At 40.7% G+C, this 17,762-nt stretch overlaps 1 protein-coding gene across 1 annotated transcript in view; it reads right to left on the bottom strand.

The window, feature by feature from the left end:
* Window positions 1-11,130, bottom strand: part of FLT3 (fms related receptor tyrosine kinase 3) — a 66,920-nt gene extending 55,790 nt beyond the window's left edge. The window contains exon 1 of the mRNA XM_045868528.3: window positions 11,058-11,130. Coding sequence (XP_045724484.3) covers window positions 11,058-11,130 — 73 coding nt within the window. The remainder of the gene's footprint in view (window positions 1-11,057) is intronic.
* Window positions 11,131-17,762: the final 6,632 nt, after the last annotated feature.

Here is a 17,762-nt window from a genome sequence, read left to right as displayed (position 1 = left end):
TTGTTGCTATTGAGTTGTAGGAGTTCTTTTCATATTTTGGATATTAATGCCTTATCAGATACATAATTTGCAAATGTTTTCTTCCATTCCATAGGTTACCTTTTCATATTGTTGATGGTTTCTTTTGCGATGCAAAAGTTCTTTAGTTTGATGTAGTCCCATTCATTTATTTTTGCTCTTGTTGCCTTTGCTTTTGGTGTCAAATCTGAAAAATCTAATCTTGCTAAAACTGATGTCAAGATTACCCCCTATGTTTCCTTCTATGAGATTTATGATTTCAGGTCTTACGTTCAAGTCTTTATTCCATTTTGAGATTTTTGTATATGGTATAAGATAGTGGTCCAGTTTCATTATTTTGCATGTGGCTGTCCAGGTTTCCCAATACCTTTTATTAAAGAGATTATCTTTCCTTGACTGTATACACTTGGCTCCTTTGTCATTAACCATATGTGCATGAGTTTATTTCTGGGCTCTTTATTTTGTTCCACTGATCTATGTGTCTGTTTTTATGCCAATACTGTACTGTTTTGAATACTATAGCTTGTTAATAGTGTTTGAAATCAGAAAGTGGTGATGCCTTTCACTTTGTTCTTTCTCAAGATCGCTTTAGTTATTTAGGGTCTTTTGTGGTTCCACACAAATTTTAGGATTGTTTTTTCTATTTTTGTGAAAAATGTCATTGGAATTTTGATAGAGATTGCATTGAACCTGAAGATGTCTTTAAATAGTATGGACATTTTAAACATTATTAATTCTTCCAATCCATGAGCATAGAAATTCTTTCCATTTATCTGTCTTAGTTAATTTCTTTGATCAATATCTGTACTTTCCAGTGTACAGATTTTTCACTTCTTTGGTTATATTTATTTCTAGATATTTTATTCTTTATGATGCAATTGTAAATGGAATTCCTTTCTTAATTTTCTTCCTGATAGTTTGTTGTGAGTGTATAGAACCAAGAACTGAATTTTATATATTGATTTTGTATTCTACAAGTCTACTGAATTTGTTAATTAGTTCTAACAGTTTTTGGATGGAGTCTTTAGGGTTTTATATATGTAATATCATGCCACTTGCAAACAGAATCAGTTTTACTTCTTCCTTTCTGATTTGAATGCCTTTTATTTCTTTTTCTTGCCTAACTGCTCTGACAAAAATTTTCAGTACTATGTTGAACAAAAGTGGGAAGAGTAGGCATCCGTGTCTTCTTCCCAATGATAGAGGAAAGGCTTTTACCTTTTAATCACTGAACATATTAGCTGTGGGCTTGTCACATATGGCCTTTATTACATTGAGGTATATTCTGTCTAAACCTACTTTGTTGAAAGTTTTTATCATGAATGGATGTTGAATTTTTTAAAAAGCTTCTTCTGCATCTATTAAGATGATCATATGGTTTTTACCCTTCATTTTGTTAATGTGGTGTATCACATTGATTGATTTGCAGATGTTGAACTATCTGAGCATCCCTGGAATAAATCCCGTTAGATATGGCATACGATCTTTTTGATGTATTGTTGAACTTGGATTGCAGATATTTTGTTGAGAATTTTTGCATCCATTTTCCTCAGGGATACTGATCTGTAATTTTCATTTCTTGTAATGTCTTTGCCTGGTTTTGGTATCAGGGTTATGCTGGCCTCATAAAACGAGTTTGTAAGTGTTTTCTTCTGTTCTTTTTTGGGGAGGAAGAATTTGAGAAAGATTGGTATTCATTTTTCCTTAAATGTTTGGTAGAATTCATCACTGAAGCCATCTGGTCCTGGATTTTCTTTGTTGGTAGGTTTTTCAGTACTGATTCAATCTCCTTCCTAGTAATTCTGTTCAAATTTTCTGTTTCTTCATGATTCAGTCTTTGGAAGGTTGTATGCTTTTAGAAGCTTATCCATTTCTGCTAGATTGTCCAATTTGTTGGCATATAAGTGTTCATAGTAGTCATGATCTTTTGTATTTCTGTGGAGCCCCAATGACCATTAATTTGAGCTCTTTATAGGTAAACAATTTATCTTTGTTTCACTAAGGTTTGTTTCTGGAGTTTTATCTTGTTCTTTTGTTTGGAACATATTCCTCTTCATTTTCCTTTACTCTCTGTGTTGGTTTCTGTGCACTGGATAAAACAGCCACCTCTCCCACTCTTCACAGAGTGGTCTCATGTAGGAGATAAACCTTATCATTCAGTCCAGGCTTAGGTCTTGGTTGCCTCTCAAACTTTTGTGATTGTCCAAGCCACCTTTTTTGTTCTTACTGGCTTCTAATAGTGAAGGTATGCCAAGACCTGTCAGTGTATCAAAGGGGAGGATCTCAGTTAGCACCTAGATGAAGAGTGTTTGGAAGCCAGACTCTCAGGCAATAGTTTTTCAAGTGTGCAAATAGACTTCTTTCAGGAAAAGACCAGGAGCTGGAAGTTTCTGTCTGCTCCCTTTGCACAGAGTCCTGGGGGATAGCCTCTTAGGAACTGTTTCTTTGTTTGCTACCATCTTGGGTCAATGCAAGCCCTGCTGGCCACCAGCACCAGGAAATTAAGGGGTGAGTCCTCTGGGTGGCACCCACAAAACCCAGGGCTCCAAAGATGAGCACATGTTCCTTTCAGGAAGATACTAACAGAGGAAAAATGTGGAGATGGTGCTTGCCAGCCCCCACAGTCTTGGGCAGGATCACAGTCAGTTCTTAGATGTGTGTTAAATTGGGAGCCTAGCCCTCAGGCTCCAAACAGGTTTCTTTAAGGGAAAGATTGGGAGATAGCATTTGTGTCTGTTGCATCTGAACTGAGCCCTAAGGGTATAACCACAGGGAGTCCTCCCAAGGCCAAAGAACTGTTTCTTTGTTTGCTACCATCTGGCCGGTCTCACAGATGCAAGCCCCATAGGTTTTCAGAGCCATGTGTTTTGGGAGTCTGTCCCTCAAGTGGAAGTCTTAATGATAGGAATGCTAGAGGTTGGATCCAAACCCTTAATTCCTCAGGGAGAAGCTGAGAGTTGTGAGTTTCCTTTCGATTGTATATTGCTATGTCAGAGATTGGGCTCTGGTGAGATTGACATGTGTCTCTGCCTTTTCCACCCATTTCTATGTGGGTTTTTTCTTCATTTGTGTGATGTGTAGGAGTCACTCAGTTAGTTTCTGGATTTCTTTCAGAGAACATTGTTCTATGTGTAGCTGGAGATTTGGTATGTCCAGGGGAGAAAGTGAGTTCAGGAACCTCTTACTTACATGGCCATCTTCAAGTTTTGAGAGTTCTTTTAAAAAATATATTCTGGATACAAGTCCTTGTCAAATATGTAATTGACAAATATTTTCTGCCAATCTGTGGCTTGTCTTTTGAAGACTAGAAATTCTTAATCTTGAAGATGTCCAATTTATCATTCCTTCTTTTATGGAACATGCTTTTGGTTTTGTATCTAAAAAATCTTTGTTCCATCTAAGGTTATAAAGGCTTTCTCCTAGTTTTATAGTTTCAGGTTTTAAATGTACATTTTAGTTTTACATTTAGGTCTATGATTTTTTTTTATAACTTTTTAAATGGCATGACCATGGATCAAAACTTTTCATATGATTATATTTACATGTGAATATTCAATTGTTTCAGCACCATTCATTGAAAGAGTATGATTTCTCCACTGAATTACCTCTACACCTTCATTGAAAATGACTGACTGCATATTTCTAATTTCTAAAGTCCTTATACTTTTCCATTGATCTACTTGTCTATCTAGATGCCAATTCCACATTGTCTTGATTATTCTTGCTTTATAATAAGCCTTGAAATCAAGATGGTAAGTTTTCCAACTTTGTTCTTTTCAAAGTTGTTTTGGGTATTGTAGGTCTCTTTCATTTTCATTTTAAGTTTAGAATCAGTCTATCAAAATCTGCAAAAAGGTCTGCAGGGATTTTGATAGAAATTGTATTGACTCACTGGATCAATTGAGTAAAACTGACATCTTAACAATACCGAGTCTTACAATACATACATATGGTACATCTCTCTTTATTTAGGTCTCCTTTAATTTATCTTAGCAATTTTTTATAGTTTTCAGTGTACAGATCTTGCCTTTCTTTATCCCTATTTCATCTTTCTGGACATTTTTACTTCAATTTCTGATTCTTAGTTATAGAAACAAAATTGAATTTCTACACTGATCTTCTGTCCTACAAACTTATCGAACTTGCTTATCAGTTGTAATTACTTCTTTGTAAGTTCTATAGGATTTTATACATAGATGATCATGTTGTTTGCAAATAAAGACAATTTTACTTCTTCTTTTCCAAATTGGGTGCCTTTCATTTCTTTTCTAGCCTTATTATTCTGGTTAGAATCTGCAGTACTTGAAGAGAAGTAGTGAGAATAGTCACCCATGCCTTATTTCTGATCTTAGTAGAAAATATTCAGCCACTTGATATTAAAAGTATGATGTTTGCTAAAGGTTTTTCATAGATGCTGTTACTTAATTGGAGGAGGATCACTCCCATTCCTAGTTTGCTGGGAGATTTTATTAGGAGCGGATGTTGTATTTGGTCAAATGCATTTTTTGGTATCTATTGAGATAATCCTATAGGTTTGTTTTTGATTTTGTTTTTTTAGTGGCCTTTTTTATCTGTGAATATGGTGAACTATATTGATTCATTTGCAAATGTTAACCAACCTTGCCTTCCTGAAATAAACCAGTTGGATATGATGTATTATCTTTTTTATATATGATTAAATTCAGCTTGTTAAAGTATTGCTAAGCATTTTTGCATTTATATTCATGGTAATTACTGGTCTGTAGGTTTATTTTTGTTTTTTGCTTCTAAAATCTTCAGTTTTGGTATGAGAGTAAAGTCGGCCTCATAGAATGAGGTGAGAAGCATTATCTTCTCTCAAATTTTCTGGAAAAATTTGTACAGATTTGGTATTATTTCCTCTTTAAATAGTTGATGGATTCCCCAGTAAAGCCATCTGCCCCAGTAGTTTTCATTGCAGGAATATTTTTAACTACAAATTCAATTTCTTTACAGGTATAGCATTGTTTAGGTTACCAATTTTCTTTGAATAAACTTTGGTAGTATGTATCTTTCAAGGAATTTTTTCCATTAAATGGAAGTTGTCAAAGTATAGGCAGAAAGTTGTTAATATTTCCATATTATCCTTTTAGTATCTATAGATTCTGTAGTGATGTTGCCTCTCTTATTCCTGATGCTGGAAATATGTGTCTTTTCTCTTTTTTCCTAATCAGTTTGGTTAGTAGTCTAGCCAATATTACTGATCTTTTATTCATCTTGGTTGCAATTGATTTTCTCCTTTTTTCCTATTTCATTGGTTTTTCACTTTCATCATGTTTGTTTCCTTTCTTTTGTTTACATGGGGTTTAATTTGTTATTTCCGCGCCCTCCCCCTTGCTTCTGCTTGAATTCCAGTTCATTAGTTTGAATTTGTAGCATTAAAATTTAAGGCTACTAACCATTTAATAATTAATAATTTAATACTACATTCCTCTTTTTTTTTTCTAAAGATTTGATTTATTTATTTGAGAGAGAGAGAGAGAATGAGAGACAGAGAGCATGAGAGGGAGGAGGGTCAGAGGGAGAAGCAGACTCCCTGCCGAGCAGGGAGCCCGATGCGGGACTTGATCCCGGGACTCCAGGATCATGACCTGAGCGGAAGGCAGTCGCTCAACCAACTGAGCCACCCAGGCGCCCAATACTATATTCCTCTTTAGTCCTGTTTTAGGAGCATCCCACAAATTCCAATATAATGCATTTCACTTTTATTCAATTCAATATACACTCTCATTTCTTTTTTGGTTACTTCTTTGACCCATGGATTATTTAGAAATGTGTTCTTTGGTTTCCAAATATTTGAGGACTTCCATATATCTTTTTGTTATTAATTTCTAATTTAATTCCCAGTGAAGTCACAGGATATATTTTGTATGTCTTGAATCTTTTAAAATTTACTGAAGCTTGTCTGATGGTCCAGAATATGGCCCAGCTTGATAAGTATATTGTGTGCACTTGAAAAGAATGTACATTCAGCTCTTGTTGAGTGGAATAGTCTATAGATGTAAATTAGATTAAGTTGGTTGATACTGTTGTTCAAGTCTTCTATAAACTACTGATTTCTTTTTTTTCTATCAATTGTCAAAGGAGTGTTGAACTCTCTAAATATAACTGTGGATTTGTCCATTTCTCTTGGCAGTTCAATCAGATTTTGATCCATGTATTTTCAAACTCTGCTATTAGATGCATAAATGTTTAAGATTTTTATGTCCTTTTGATGATCCAAGCCTTATAGCATTATGATATGACTTTTTGCCCCTACTAATATTCTTTGCTCTGAAATGTACTTTGTCTGTTATTTAGTCTCTCCAGCTTTTGCTTAGTGTTGACATGGGATTTCCTCCTCCCCATCCTTTTACTTTTAACGTTTTTGTGTCTTCATATCCAAGTTTGGCTTTATTTATGTACCATATAGTTGGGACTTGCTTTTTTTTTTTTTTTTTACCAAGTCTGACAACCTTTTAATTGTGATGTGTAGATTATTTAAATTTAATAAAATTATTGATATGCTTAGGTTTAAATCTATCATATTATTCTTTGTTTTCTATCTGTTCCATCTCTTCTTTTTTCCCTTTTCCTCTTTTTCTGCCTGCTTCATTTTGGATTGTTTCTATTGCTGTCTTCAAGTTCACTAATCTTTTCTTCTGCAGTCAATCTGCTGCCTCCTTTGGGAATAAGTGAGGATATTTTATGATGCTACTTCATCTCATTTCTTGGATTATTAGCCATAATGCTTTGTTTTGTTATTTTAGCACTTGCCTTAAGGTTTATAGTATACATCTTTACCTTAATGCAGTCTTTTAAGTGCTGTTATACTACCTCATATATAATATAAGGATCCTACAATAGTATATTTCAATTTCATCCCTCCCAGGTTTTATACTATTGCTATCATACATTGCACTTCAACATAAGTTATAAACCAAACAAGTCACTGTTATTATTTTGCCTTAAACAGTCAATTATCTTTCACAGGGGTTTAGACAATAAAAAGTCTTATATTTTACTCACTTTTGGAGGTCAAATATACATATCATTGCAAAGAATGGGGAAAAGGAGGTCAGAAAAAATAGCTGATGAAATAATGGAGAAAATGTCCAAATCTGATGTAAATGATAAACCCACAGATCTAAGAATCCCAACAAAACCCAAACACATGACTCAGAAAAAAAACTACAAAAAGTACATTATAATCAAATTGCTTAAAGCCAATGATAAAGAGAAACTCTTAAAAGCATCCAGAAAAAAAGGATACATTCTGACAGCAGACTTACATGTCTATTTGACCAGCTGAAGTTCTCACTGATTCTCTGTTCATTTTATTTTGTCTTTTCTCTCTGTTCATTTTGGATTATTTCTATTGCTGTCTTCAAGTTCACTAATCTTTTCTTCTGCAGTCAATCTGCTGTCAACTCCTTCCAGTGTAATTGCAATTTTCATCTCTAGAAGTCCAATTTCTGTGATTTTTTTAAATATATTTACTGTGTTCCTGCTTAACATGTCTAATCTTTCCTCTAGTTTCAGAACCATGTGGAATATAATATAACAACTATTTTAATGTTCTTGTCTACTAATTTTATATTCTATGTCATTACTGGGTCCCTTTTGGATGACTGATTGTTCTCTGTGGGTTGAATTTTTAATCCTTTGTTTGTCTATTAATTTATGACTGGAAACCAGGCATTGTGAATTTCACCTGGTGTCAGATGTATTTGTTACATATTTTTGAACATTTTTATGGGATGTAGTTAAGTTCATTGTAGACACTTTGTTCCTTTCAGGTCTTTCTTTAAGCTCAGTTAGGTAGGACCAGAGCAGTGTTTAGTCTAGGGCTAATTTTTCCACTAGTGGACTTCGTCAAAACTAATAACTTCTGCTCCCCAAGAGAAGCTCCCTTAAAAAAAAAATGAAAAGAGAAGCCATAGACTGGAAAAAAGTATTTTCAAAACAAACAACCTGATTAAAAAAAAAAATAGGCAAAAGATCTTAGGAAACACTTCACCAAACATAATACAGGATGACAATTAAGCACATAGAAAGATGACCAACATCATTAGTCATTAAGTAAATGCAAATTAAAATCACCATGACACATTGTCACACCCCTATGAGAAGGGTTAAAAAACAAAGACAAAAAACTGACCATTCCAAGTGATGACAATGATGTTGAACAACTGCAACTCTCACACATTGTTAGTGGGGATGAAAAATGGTCCAATCACTTTGAGAAACTGGCAGTTTCTCATAAAGTTGAATATTCACTGAGCATACATTCCAGCAATACACTGCCACTTTTAGGTGTTTACCCAAGAGAAATTAAAACCAATGCTCACACCAAAACTTATATTCAATTATTTATAGCAGCTTTATTTATAACTGCCAAAAACTAGAAGCAAACAAATGAACTTCATCTGGTTAATGGATAAACAAACTGTGGCACATCCAACAATGAAATACTACTCAGCAAAAGAATGGAAAAAAGGACTGTTAAAAAGAAAACCACAGGCCCAAAACAGAGTTATTCATGCTATGGCCAAGTCACCAAACCAGGGCTTAATACTTAACCTAATGGCAATTTCAACCTTCCCTAGAAATGTAGTCTTAACTAGCCACTCAGAAATTTTCTGGTCAGCTCCAATGAGTTAATCTGTCACAAGGGCCCTCTCCATGCCCCAAAGAAAGATGAAGTAATCCACCTAACAAGACACCCTGTATGTCTCCCTAAGGGAAGGTGACCTTGTGTGAAGCAATCTTTTCTTTTCTTTTGCTAACTGTTCCATCCCATGTCTATCTATAAAATCCTTCTGTTTTGTATAGCTCCCGGAGTTCCCCTCTAATCGTTAGATGGGTGCTGTCCAATTCATGAAGCATTTAATAAAAGTTACTAGATCTTCAACGGTACTTGACTGAGTTTTGGTTTTTGAGTACTGACATATGTAACAAGATGGATAACTCTCAAATAATTATGCTATGTGAAGAAACAGACTCAAAAGTCTACATAGTATAAAATTCCAGTTACATGACATTCTGGAAAAGGAAAAATTATAGGGACAGAAAATAAATTATTGGTCACCAGAGGTTGGAGATGGGTATTGGGGTTGATTAACTATGAAGAAGAATAAGAGAAGTTTTGGGGGGAATGGAAATGTTCTGTATCTTAATAGTGGTGCTAGTTATATGATGATAGTTGTTGGGTAAGCTCAGGGAACCGTACACTAAAAAGGGTAAAATTTGCAATATGAAAATAGTACCTTAATAAACCTGACTTTTTTAAAAAGCCAAAGGAAGAATTTGCCACCATTGAGATTAAGGATCTTTTTTTTTTTAAAGATTTTATTTATTTATTTGAGAGAAAGAATGAGAGAGAGAGCACATGAGAGGGGGGAGGGTCAGAGGAAGAAGCAGACTCCCTGCCGAGCAGAGAGCCCAATGCGGGACTTGATCCTGGGACTCCAGGATCATGACCTGAGCCAAAGGCAGTCGCCTAACCAACTGAGCCACCCAGGCGCCCGAGATTAAGGTTCTTAATGAGAATCCATTCCCAAACCCTGGTAGCACTTCCCAGAGTCCAGTTCCAAACACAGTCTGAGCAATGATGACAGCTTTGGAATTGGAAAAGTGTCCCCAAAGTGGTGTGCTTTGAAGAGACAGGGCTGGGGTGGGGGTGGGGGTAAGAAAAAAAAAATTAGCAACAATCAAAAATAAAATTTTAGGTAAAAGTAAAAATCTCCTCCACAGAAAGGGTGATGGATTTAGACATAAAACAAATCAAAGACTGTCAGGGCGCCTCCTTTTCGGGTTCTCCAAGCTGAGTCTCCTGGGAAACACAGAGACCTGGAGAAGACTTACCAGGTCTGAGTTCCAAGCCCCTCTTTTGAGAGTTACCTGCTTGGATGACTTTGAATTTCAGCAAGTCCTTTAACCTTTCTGGACCCCATTTCCCTCACCTGCTGTAGAAGAGGGCAGTAGACCAGACTGGTGTGGTATAATAAATATATTTGACTAGTCCTGGTTCCTGGCACAAATCTCCTAAAACGCTTAGAATTTCCCGAGTGATAGGAGTGTCTTGTTATCCACGGTGGGCCCTTTTTGAGCGCACCCTGGAGTTGATGCTAATGAGGTGACTTAGGGTGGGGTCCCTAGATGGCCTCAGGATGAGGCTGATAGCCAGAAAGACCAAGTAATCAGAGGGTGGGAGCTTTTGGTCCCACCCACTGACCTCTGGGAAGAAGGGGAGCTGCTGATTAAACTCCATAAGTACTCTCGGACTGGGAGATTTGATGAGCTTCCAGGTTGGCAAGCCCGTACGTGGTGGTGCGAGGAGAGGGCTTCCCGGAGAGGGTGTGGAAGCCCCGCCCTCTTCCCACACACCTTACGCTAATGCATCTCTTTCATCTGGGTGCTCCTAAGTTAGAGCCTTTTATAACACACTGTTAACCTAGTAAGTAAAATGCTTGTGTAAGTTCTGTAAGCTACTGTTGCAAATTGATCAAACCTGAAGGAGGGGAGGTCATGAAAACCTCTGATTGCTAGCCCGTGGTTGAAGTCCAGGGGACAGCCCGGACCTGGGATGGACATCTGAAGTGGCAAGAGGAAGGATCTGAACCCCTCACCTGTGGGATCTGATGCTGTTTCCAGGTAGATAGTGTCAGAATTGAGTGAAATTATAGGACATCTGCTGGTGTCTGAGAATTGCTTGGTGTGGGGAACACCCCCTGCAACACATACACACACACACACACACACACAGCATTCTGGTGGCCAGAAACAGTCAGCGCTGTTACTGGAGAGGAGGAGACATACAAGAGTGTTAGTCCTTAGAAGTGGGTAGCCCTAAGGTCTCATCCCCTCCACTCATTCTATGCTCTTTTTTCTGAAAATCCTCACGATTTTAACTGCCATCTGTTTGCTCATGAGTTTTGAATTCGTCCCTCCAGTGTGTATCGCTACATATCTGGGCAGCCCCAGGAATCTTAAACCCACTTTGTCCTTCCGAAACTCTCCTTTGTCCTTCCTAAACCTACCCTCTCCTTTCTCTTCCCTCTCAGGTAGTGGCAACAAAGCTACCGTCACCGAAGCCAGAAACCCAGAAGCCATCTTTGACTCCTCCCCTCCCTCACTTCCCATCAGCCAGGCCGTTGCCAAGCCTTGACATTTTAACCTCTTGGTAATTCCTAAATCTATGTGCAGCTCTACATCTCTATTACCATTGCCCCAATTCAAGCTCTGGTCATCTCTGGCCTGGGCGACTGCCCACAAGTTCCTAGCTGGCCTCCCTGCCGTAGACCCGTCAGCTTGACATCCATCCTGTCTACAGAAATCTCTTTCTAAAATACGCATCAGAGCATGTCACCCCTCTGTTTAACCCCTCAACAACCTACAGCAATGGTGCTTACTCTTTAAGTCACAGACCCCTTTGAAAAATCTGAGGAATACAATTAATCCTCTCTCCAAAACACACACACACACACACACCCTGATGAATACAGTGGATAACCGAATTCCATCCAGAAACTCTTGGGCTACACGATAAAGTCCGAGTCCCTCATCACATCACCAAAACACTCCTTACACATTACATACAGAGCCTCTGGTAACCCAGAATGTTTTCTGAAAGCTATCCACTGAACAGTCTTCCAACAATTTTCTGAATCACAACCTTTCAAATGATAGCTACTCTGTCCCAGAAGCCTTGTACATTGTGTCTCAGCAACCCAGAATGGAGCTATACTTTTCCATCTACTGCATGTTTCTTACCTCTCTACCTTTTCCTTGCTGTCCAGTTTGCCTGGAACGTCCTTCTCCTCCCCTTTCCCTGTCAACTCTTCCTTACCTTTCTAGTCCCGGCTCTGGCAGGACTTCCGCTTGGAACCCTTGCCTTACTTTCTCAGTCTGGGTTACAGGATCAGTCTCTGTGCATATTTCCAAAATTGCACTGCAATTTCCCTTTAATATGCCTGACCTTTTCCTGCCAACACCCCCAACATTAGACTGTGAGCTCTTTGAGGGCAGGAACCAGTACTATGGGGGACTTACACAAGTCCTAGACACAGTGCTCAAAAGTGTCTAAGAAGGGAAGGAGGAAAATCCTGGGACTCTAAATCCTAATGATTTCTTCAGACGTTATATACTTCCCTTTCTGCAAAGCACCTGCCTAACAAGGAATGCAGCTGTACCTTACAGGAATTATCTGATGAAGGAGTAAGAGACTGCTTATCTCCTTTTTACAAATGAGGAACTTAAGCACAGAGAAATTCCCTGCCAGAGGAAAGAACACATGTTTCCTAACTGTCTTGTTATTCCTAATATATCTATCTGCATTGCCTCCAAGAACAGAATCCCTACCATTAGGAAAATCCTAACTCAAGTAGCAAAGCATTTGAAGACGGAGTTCAGTGAGTATCTTATAATCCAAACATAACAGTTTGTATAAATAATGACAATATCCTGTTTTAGTGTAGACTGTAAATAATTTTTTGGAGGACTCTTGGCTACCATTTGACTTATAATGACAGCAGCGAAAAAAATATTTTACTGTTTAAACCTAAAAAATAACAATAGTTCCTCTTTTAGGATCTTATGCAATTCCTCTAGCCACAAAAGAACAGTGTGTGTGTACTTCATATTATTTTTAAATTTCCTCCACATGTGTTGGTACCCATAGAACAGAACTGCATGATTCTAATTAACCACCTTCAGTGAGTTCTACAAAAGCTTTTATCACTTGAGGACCACTGATCGTATGGCCATAGAAGGTAGCAGCCACATGTAAATAAGTCACCTACATATAAAGCTCATAGGCCACCCCCCTCCGAAAGACAGAAAAACCTTTGGCCACATGACTGTGGCTACCTAACTCAGCAGTAGCTAAGGCTCTTTTGGGAGTCATGGAAAAGTCTTAAGATCACCATGTCACCTAACAAAAACCAAGAAGCTCTACTCAGACAAACCACCTACAGTGAGATTCACAAGAGTCTGTTATTTCAGAGTGAATGAAGGATAGAACACGGGGGCAAGACCAAGATACACAAATTATAAAGCAGGCTAAGCTAATTTTCAATCCCTCATATCCGCCCCCCCAAATTCTTACTCTGTCTCCGCAAGGTCCCTTTCAACATCAAGAAAAATGATACGATACAATACTTTTGAGGTTATTTGCTTTTTGTCAAATCAGAATCTTTACCCAAAGATGAAGGCAGTATCTGGTGGGTGTCTAGGGAGCTGGCACACTTGTAATCTTGAACATTGAACGTTAAGGGCTCTTGTCACACTGCTTGCTGAGTTTCACTGAAGAGTGACAAGATGACAGGAACAAAAAGAACTGTGGAGAAAGTGCTAGCACTGAGACTTCCTGTGGGCTTCGCAAGGGAGAGAGATGCTCTTTGGGAGAAAAGTGAGGTGGATAAGCTTTGCTCAAGGAACCATTTAGGAAATGTCTTCTTCCCAAGACCTAAAAGATGGCCATATTGAACTCTAGAACAGTCCATTTGTTTTAGTTTCAATGGAAGAGCAGTTTCTTTCCCACAACCATTAAATACAGTATATGTACGTTTAAGTGGTTTGAGGGAACCAAAAAACCTGGGATTCCCATTGTGAGTTGGTTGAAGTTTCCTTCATGGAAGCATGCTATTTTTCATCTACAGATATTTAGTGGTCAGAACAACCGTGTTGGAAGGTTTAACTAACTCAAAGGCAGCTTTGTGCTGAAGTGCTTTTCCTGGGGAAAGGCACTGACCATGCGTTTCTTAAATAGAACAGAATTAGCTATTATATGTAAGTTCCTTTATCCTCAGTCTCTTTCATCCTTGTACCCCTTGTGCCCAGCACAGAAATACGTGTTCAATAAAATTTTATCGGATAAAAAAATGTTCTTCTTTCTTATGCATGCTTCCTCCTCAACTTTCTTACCCAAAGTCCTCTCTGGAATATAAGTAAAGTCTTCCTCCTCCACATTTACTATCTGATCTCCTGATTGTTCTGCAGTTCAACGACAGGAGAACTCAACAACAATGACAAAATCTTGATTAATAGCCAAGAATTCCTGAGAGTGCCTTTTTAGTTATAAAAAGTAGAGCCACTCTTTCATGGAAGGCTAAGAGTTCACAACTCAGCCTCAGAGATAATTTACTATGGGTCGATGTGAAGTACCTAAGGAGAAATGGACAGCCGATCTAAACTTATATGACAGCAACAATTAGACCTAGACTTTTAGAATCAAAGAGGATCTGATTATCAGGCCACCAAGTCTGGTGTCCCATCTAATCCAAACTTATTTTTTGCCCAGCGTCCCTTCCCTCCACCTCCTCCTGAATCATCTCCCCTCAGGCTAGTGGTTCACAAGAAGGCAAATAAAGCAAGAAAAGCAACAAGGGTGGAGGATGACAATAAAATGTGTAATTCAAGGCTCTGACTATGAATTTTCCGACATGAATGAAGGAGACAACATCATACCAATTGAAATATTGAAAATCCCCCTCCTCTTCTCCAGTCTCAGCACATAATGCAGTTAAGACCGTGGAGAGCACGTTTCCATTCTTTAAATCCTACTTAGAAAGCTTCATCATTATTCATGAGAGGTAGAGCCAACAATATAAGGGAAATGGGGGTTGCATCTTATAATTCAAGGAATTTAAAGTTTTTAAATATTTTGAAGTCCTCACTTTAAGTTTCTCACGTTCTGCTCCTTTGCTCAAGAAAATCTGTAATACCAAGTATTGTTAAAGATGTGAGGATCTGGAACTCCCAAAAGCTGCCAGAGGGAATGTAAGTTGGTAGGGCCACTTTGGAAAACTGACAGTTTCTACCAAAACTGAATCTATGATCTGGGAATTCTACTGGTGGGTAGCACCCTAAAAAAATGAGTATTTATGTCCCCCAGAAACATGTAAAACAATGTTCACAGCAGAGTCATTCCTAATTGAACAAAATTGGAAGCAACCTAAATGTTCTTCAACGACGGAATGGATAAATAAATTGTATAGTATACTGATACTTAGGAATAGCACTCAGCAGTTTTAAAAAAAATAATAAATAAATAAACAACCCATTGCTACTGAGACCGAGGTTGAATCTCCTAATCACAAAGTTGAGTGAAAGTGGCTGGACATAAAAGAGTACATAGGATGATCTGGTTTACATGAAGGGCAAAAAACAGGAAAAGGGATGGTATTAAAAGTCTGAGTGGTGGCTACCTCTGGGGGGATATTGACTGAGAGGGGGTGGGGGTAGAATTGCTATCTATATCCAAGGTTCTGTAGGTACATACACGTATAAAAACTAATGGAATCGTACTGTTAAAATGGGTGCATATTTGCTGTATGCAAATAATACCTCATTTAGAAAAATCTGGAACGAGATGTAGAAATTTCTGAGATTGTTCCTAAATATAAAGGAATTCAGTGCAGTTTAAATATAGTTGCAAGTACGAATCTTTGTAAGCCTCTGTATGCTATTGAAAAATTCACTTACTACTTAATGTCATACGTAACAGAGAGCCAGCTTTTTGTATTAATAGACCGAAAAACATACTGTACGGTCCATTTGAAATGTACGTATTTACCAATTAGCAAAGGTAAATGTTTAAGAAATGCAAAAGGTCTGTTTTCCCACTCTTCTCCCCCTCATGTTACATTTCTTACTAATTCTGAATTATTTTTCACAAAAGCTATTGGACATAATTCCTGCACATCTATTATGAAAATAGTTTCTCTATGTACCACAAAGACTGCAAGTTAGAATGCTCGAATTTTGGAGCTGGCGGAGACAGCCGGGCACCCCCACTGGACTGAGACCGAGGAGGACGCCGGGGCGGGGGCGGTGAGTGCCGGTCCCAAGGTTGCAGGACTGGACATGGATCCAAGGCTCCCACAAATGTCTCCTTCACCCTAAATGCAAACCAACCCTCTTATCTTTCCGAATCGATGAGATGGATCTAAAGGGGATTTTTTTTTTTTTTTTCCCTCACGTTGCCGACTATGCCATCCAGGAGATTATTTGGGAACAGTCAGCTGAGTCCTTGAAAACCCCCTTGGGGTTTAATGCCGGGATAAAAAATCGAGTATAGTTAGAAGGGGCAGCTAGTATTTTCATATGTAAATCCTGTTTCCGTAACATTTCCGAAGTAGCTATTCGTTGGTCCCACCAAAATTCGGCGCGGGTGGGGGTCGTTAACTCGGGATGACTAATTTTGGGGGAGAACGCGGGCGCCTTTCCCCCTCAGAGTTCACTCCGTAGATCAGAACCTCAAAAGAAGAGTCCAAGACGCCACCCGGGAGTCTCCGGTCTCCGGGGTCGGTCCAGGCGCGGTCCGGAGCCACCTGGGGCCACCGTCCGGGCCGCGGCCTCGGGCGGACAGCCCACCACCCAGCGCGGGGGCCGAGCGGGCGGCGGCGCGGGCGCCGGGAGGGGCGGGCGGCTGGCGCGGCCGCGGCCCCGGCCCCGGCCCCGGCCCCGGCCCCGGGCAGCGCGTCGGGAGGCCGCCGTTCGGGACGCGGGCCGAGCCGGAGCGGCGGCGTTAGAAAAGAGGGAGGACGCCGCGGGATGGGCAGGCGGGGGCCGCGGACAAGTTCGGGGCGAGCCGGGAGGGCGCGAAAGAGGGGAGGGGCGCGGGAGCGAGGGAAGAGCGAGCTCCGGGAGGAGCGAGGCGGCGGGGACCGGGAGGCGCGCGCCCGGGTCCACAGTGCGGGGTGGGGGCGAGGGCCGCGCCGGGGGCTGGGGGGGCTGCGAGCGGGCGTGCGGGGCCTTACCGAGCAGCGGCAGCCGGCCGCCACGGCGCGCCCACGCCGGCATGGCCTCCGGAGCCCGGGGTCCCCAGGCCGCGCCGGCCCAGCCCTGCGATGCCGCCCAGAGCGGCGCGCCCCGCGCTGCAGGTGGCTCGCTTAAGGATGCGCGTCACCGACCGCAAATTCCCTCGGACTGGTGCAAAGTGGAAGGGGGGAGGATCCCTCTCCCCACCGGCAGGGGCCGAGGCGGGAGCCGAGAGGTTGGGCCGAGCCGGGGAGCCGGTGCCTGGCGCAGCGCTGCGGCCGAGCCCACGTGCCCGCCGTGGTCCGCAGCCCGCGCTCCGCGGCGCCCGGAGCTGCCCGGCTGTGACGGGGGAGATCGGGCGCCGTTCCGCCGGGGAAGTGGTCGGAGCTGCGTCGCGGTGGCTGGGGAGGGGGCGCGGCAAGGGCTCTGCCTTGCTCTCCTCCCCCCCACCCCCGGGAGTCCCTGAACCCTCCCGTATGGATCCCGGAGCTTGGGGACAGCAGAGAGCCAGAAACCGTCCTCCTCGTGCGCGGGGTCCCGCGATGGCAGGAGGATGAGGCCCCGGGATGGCAGCTAAATCCGCGCCACACACCCGCAGCCCTGGGTAGCGCGGGAAGAGCAGGCGGTCGTATTTCGAACTCAGTGGATCCTAATTACGGACTGGTTTTCTTTGTCTCCCCCTCCATCTCCAAGAATGCTCAGGACCTAGTCAATAGCGGCAACGAGAAAGGCAAGCTCGGTTTCAATGTCAACCAAGGCAATTAGGAAGGCTAAAAACCAGCCATAGAAACAAAAGCAAAACACACAGAGGATGTTTTGAATTATCCATTCCATAATTCTTGTTCTTCGTCGAATATATATCTCCAGTTGAAAATTATTTTCTTTGCAGTAAGTTGAAGATTGGAAAACCCTGGATGCCGGTTCTGAGTCTTCCCTTAGCTAGCCCTTTGACCTCACAAGCCGCTTGCCCTCTCAGTCCCCGC

This window comes from Mirounga angustirostris, unplaced genomic scaffold (assembly GCF_029215605.1).
Source record: "Mirounga angustirostris isolate CCGP_5_RB_7025 unplaced genomic scaffold, mMirAng1.0.hap1 SCAF_3, whole genome shotgun sequence".
Lineage (NCBI taxonomy): Eukaryota > Metazoa > Chordata > Mammalia > Carnivora > Phocidae > Mirounga > Mirounga angustirostris.
This window is presented reverse-complemented; position numbering and strand designations above follow the sequence as displayed.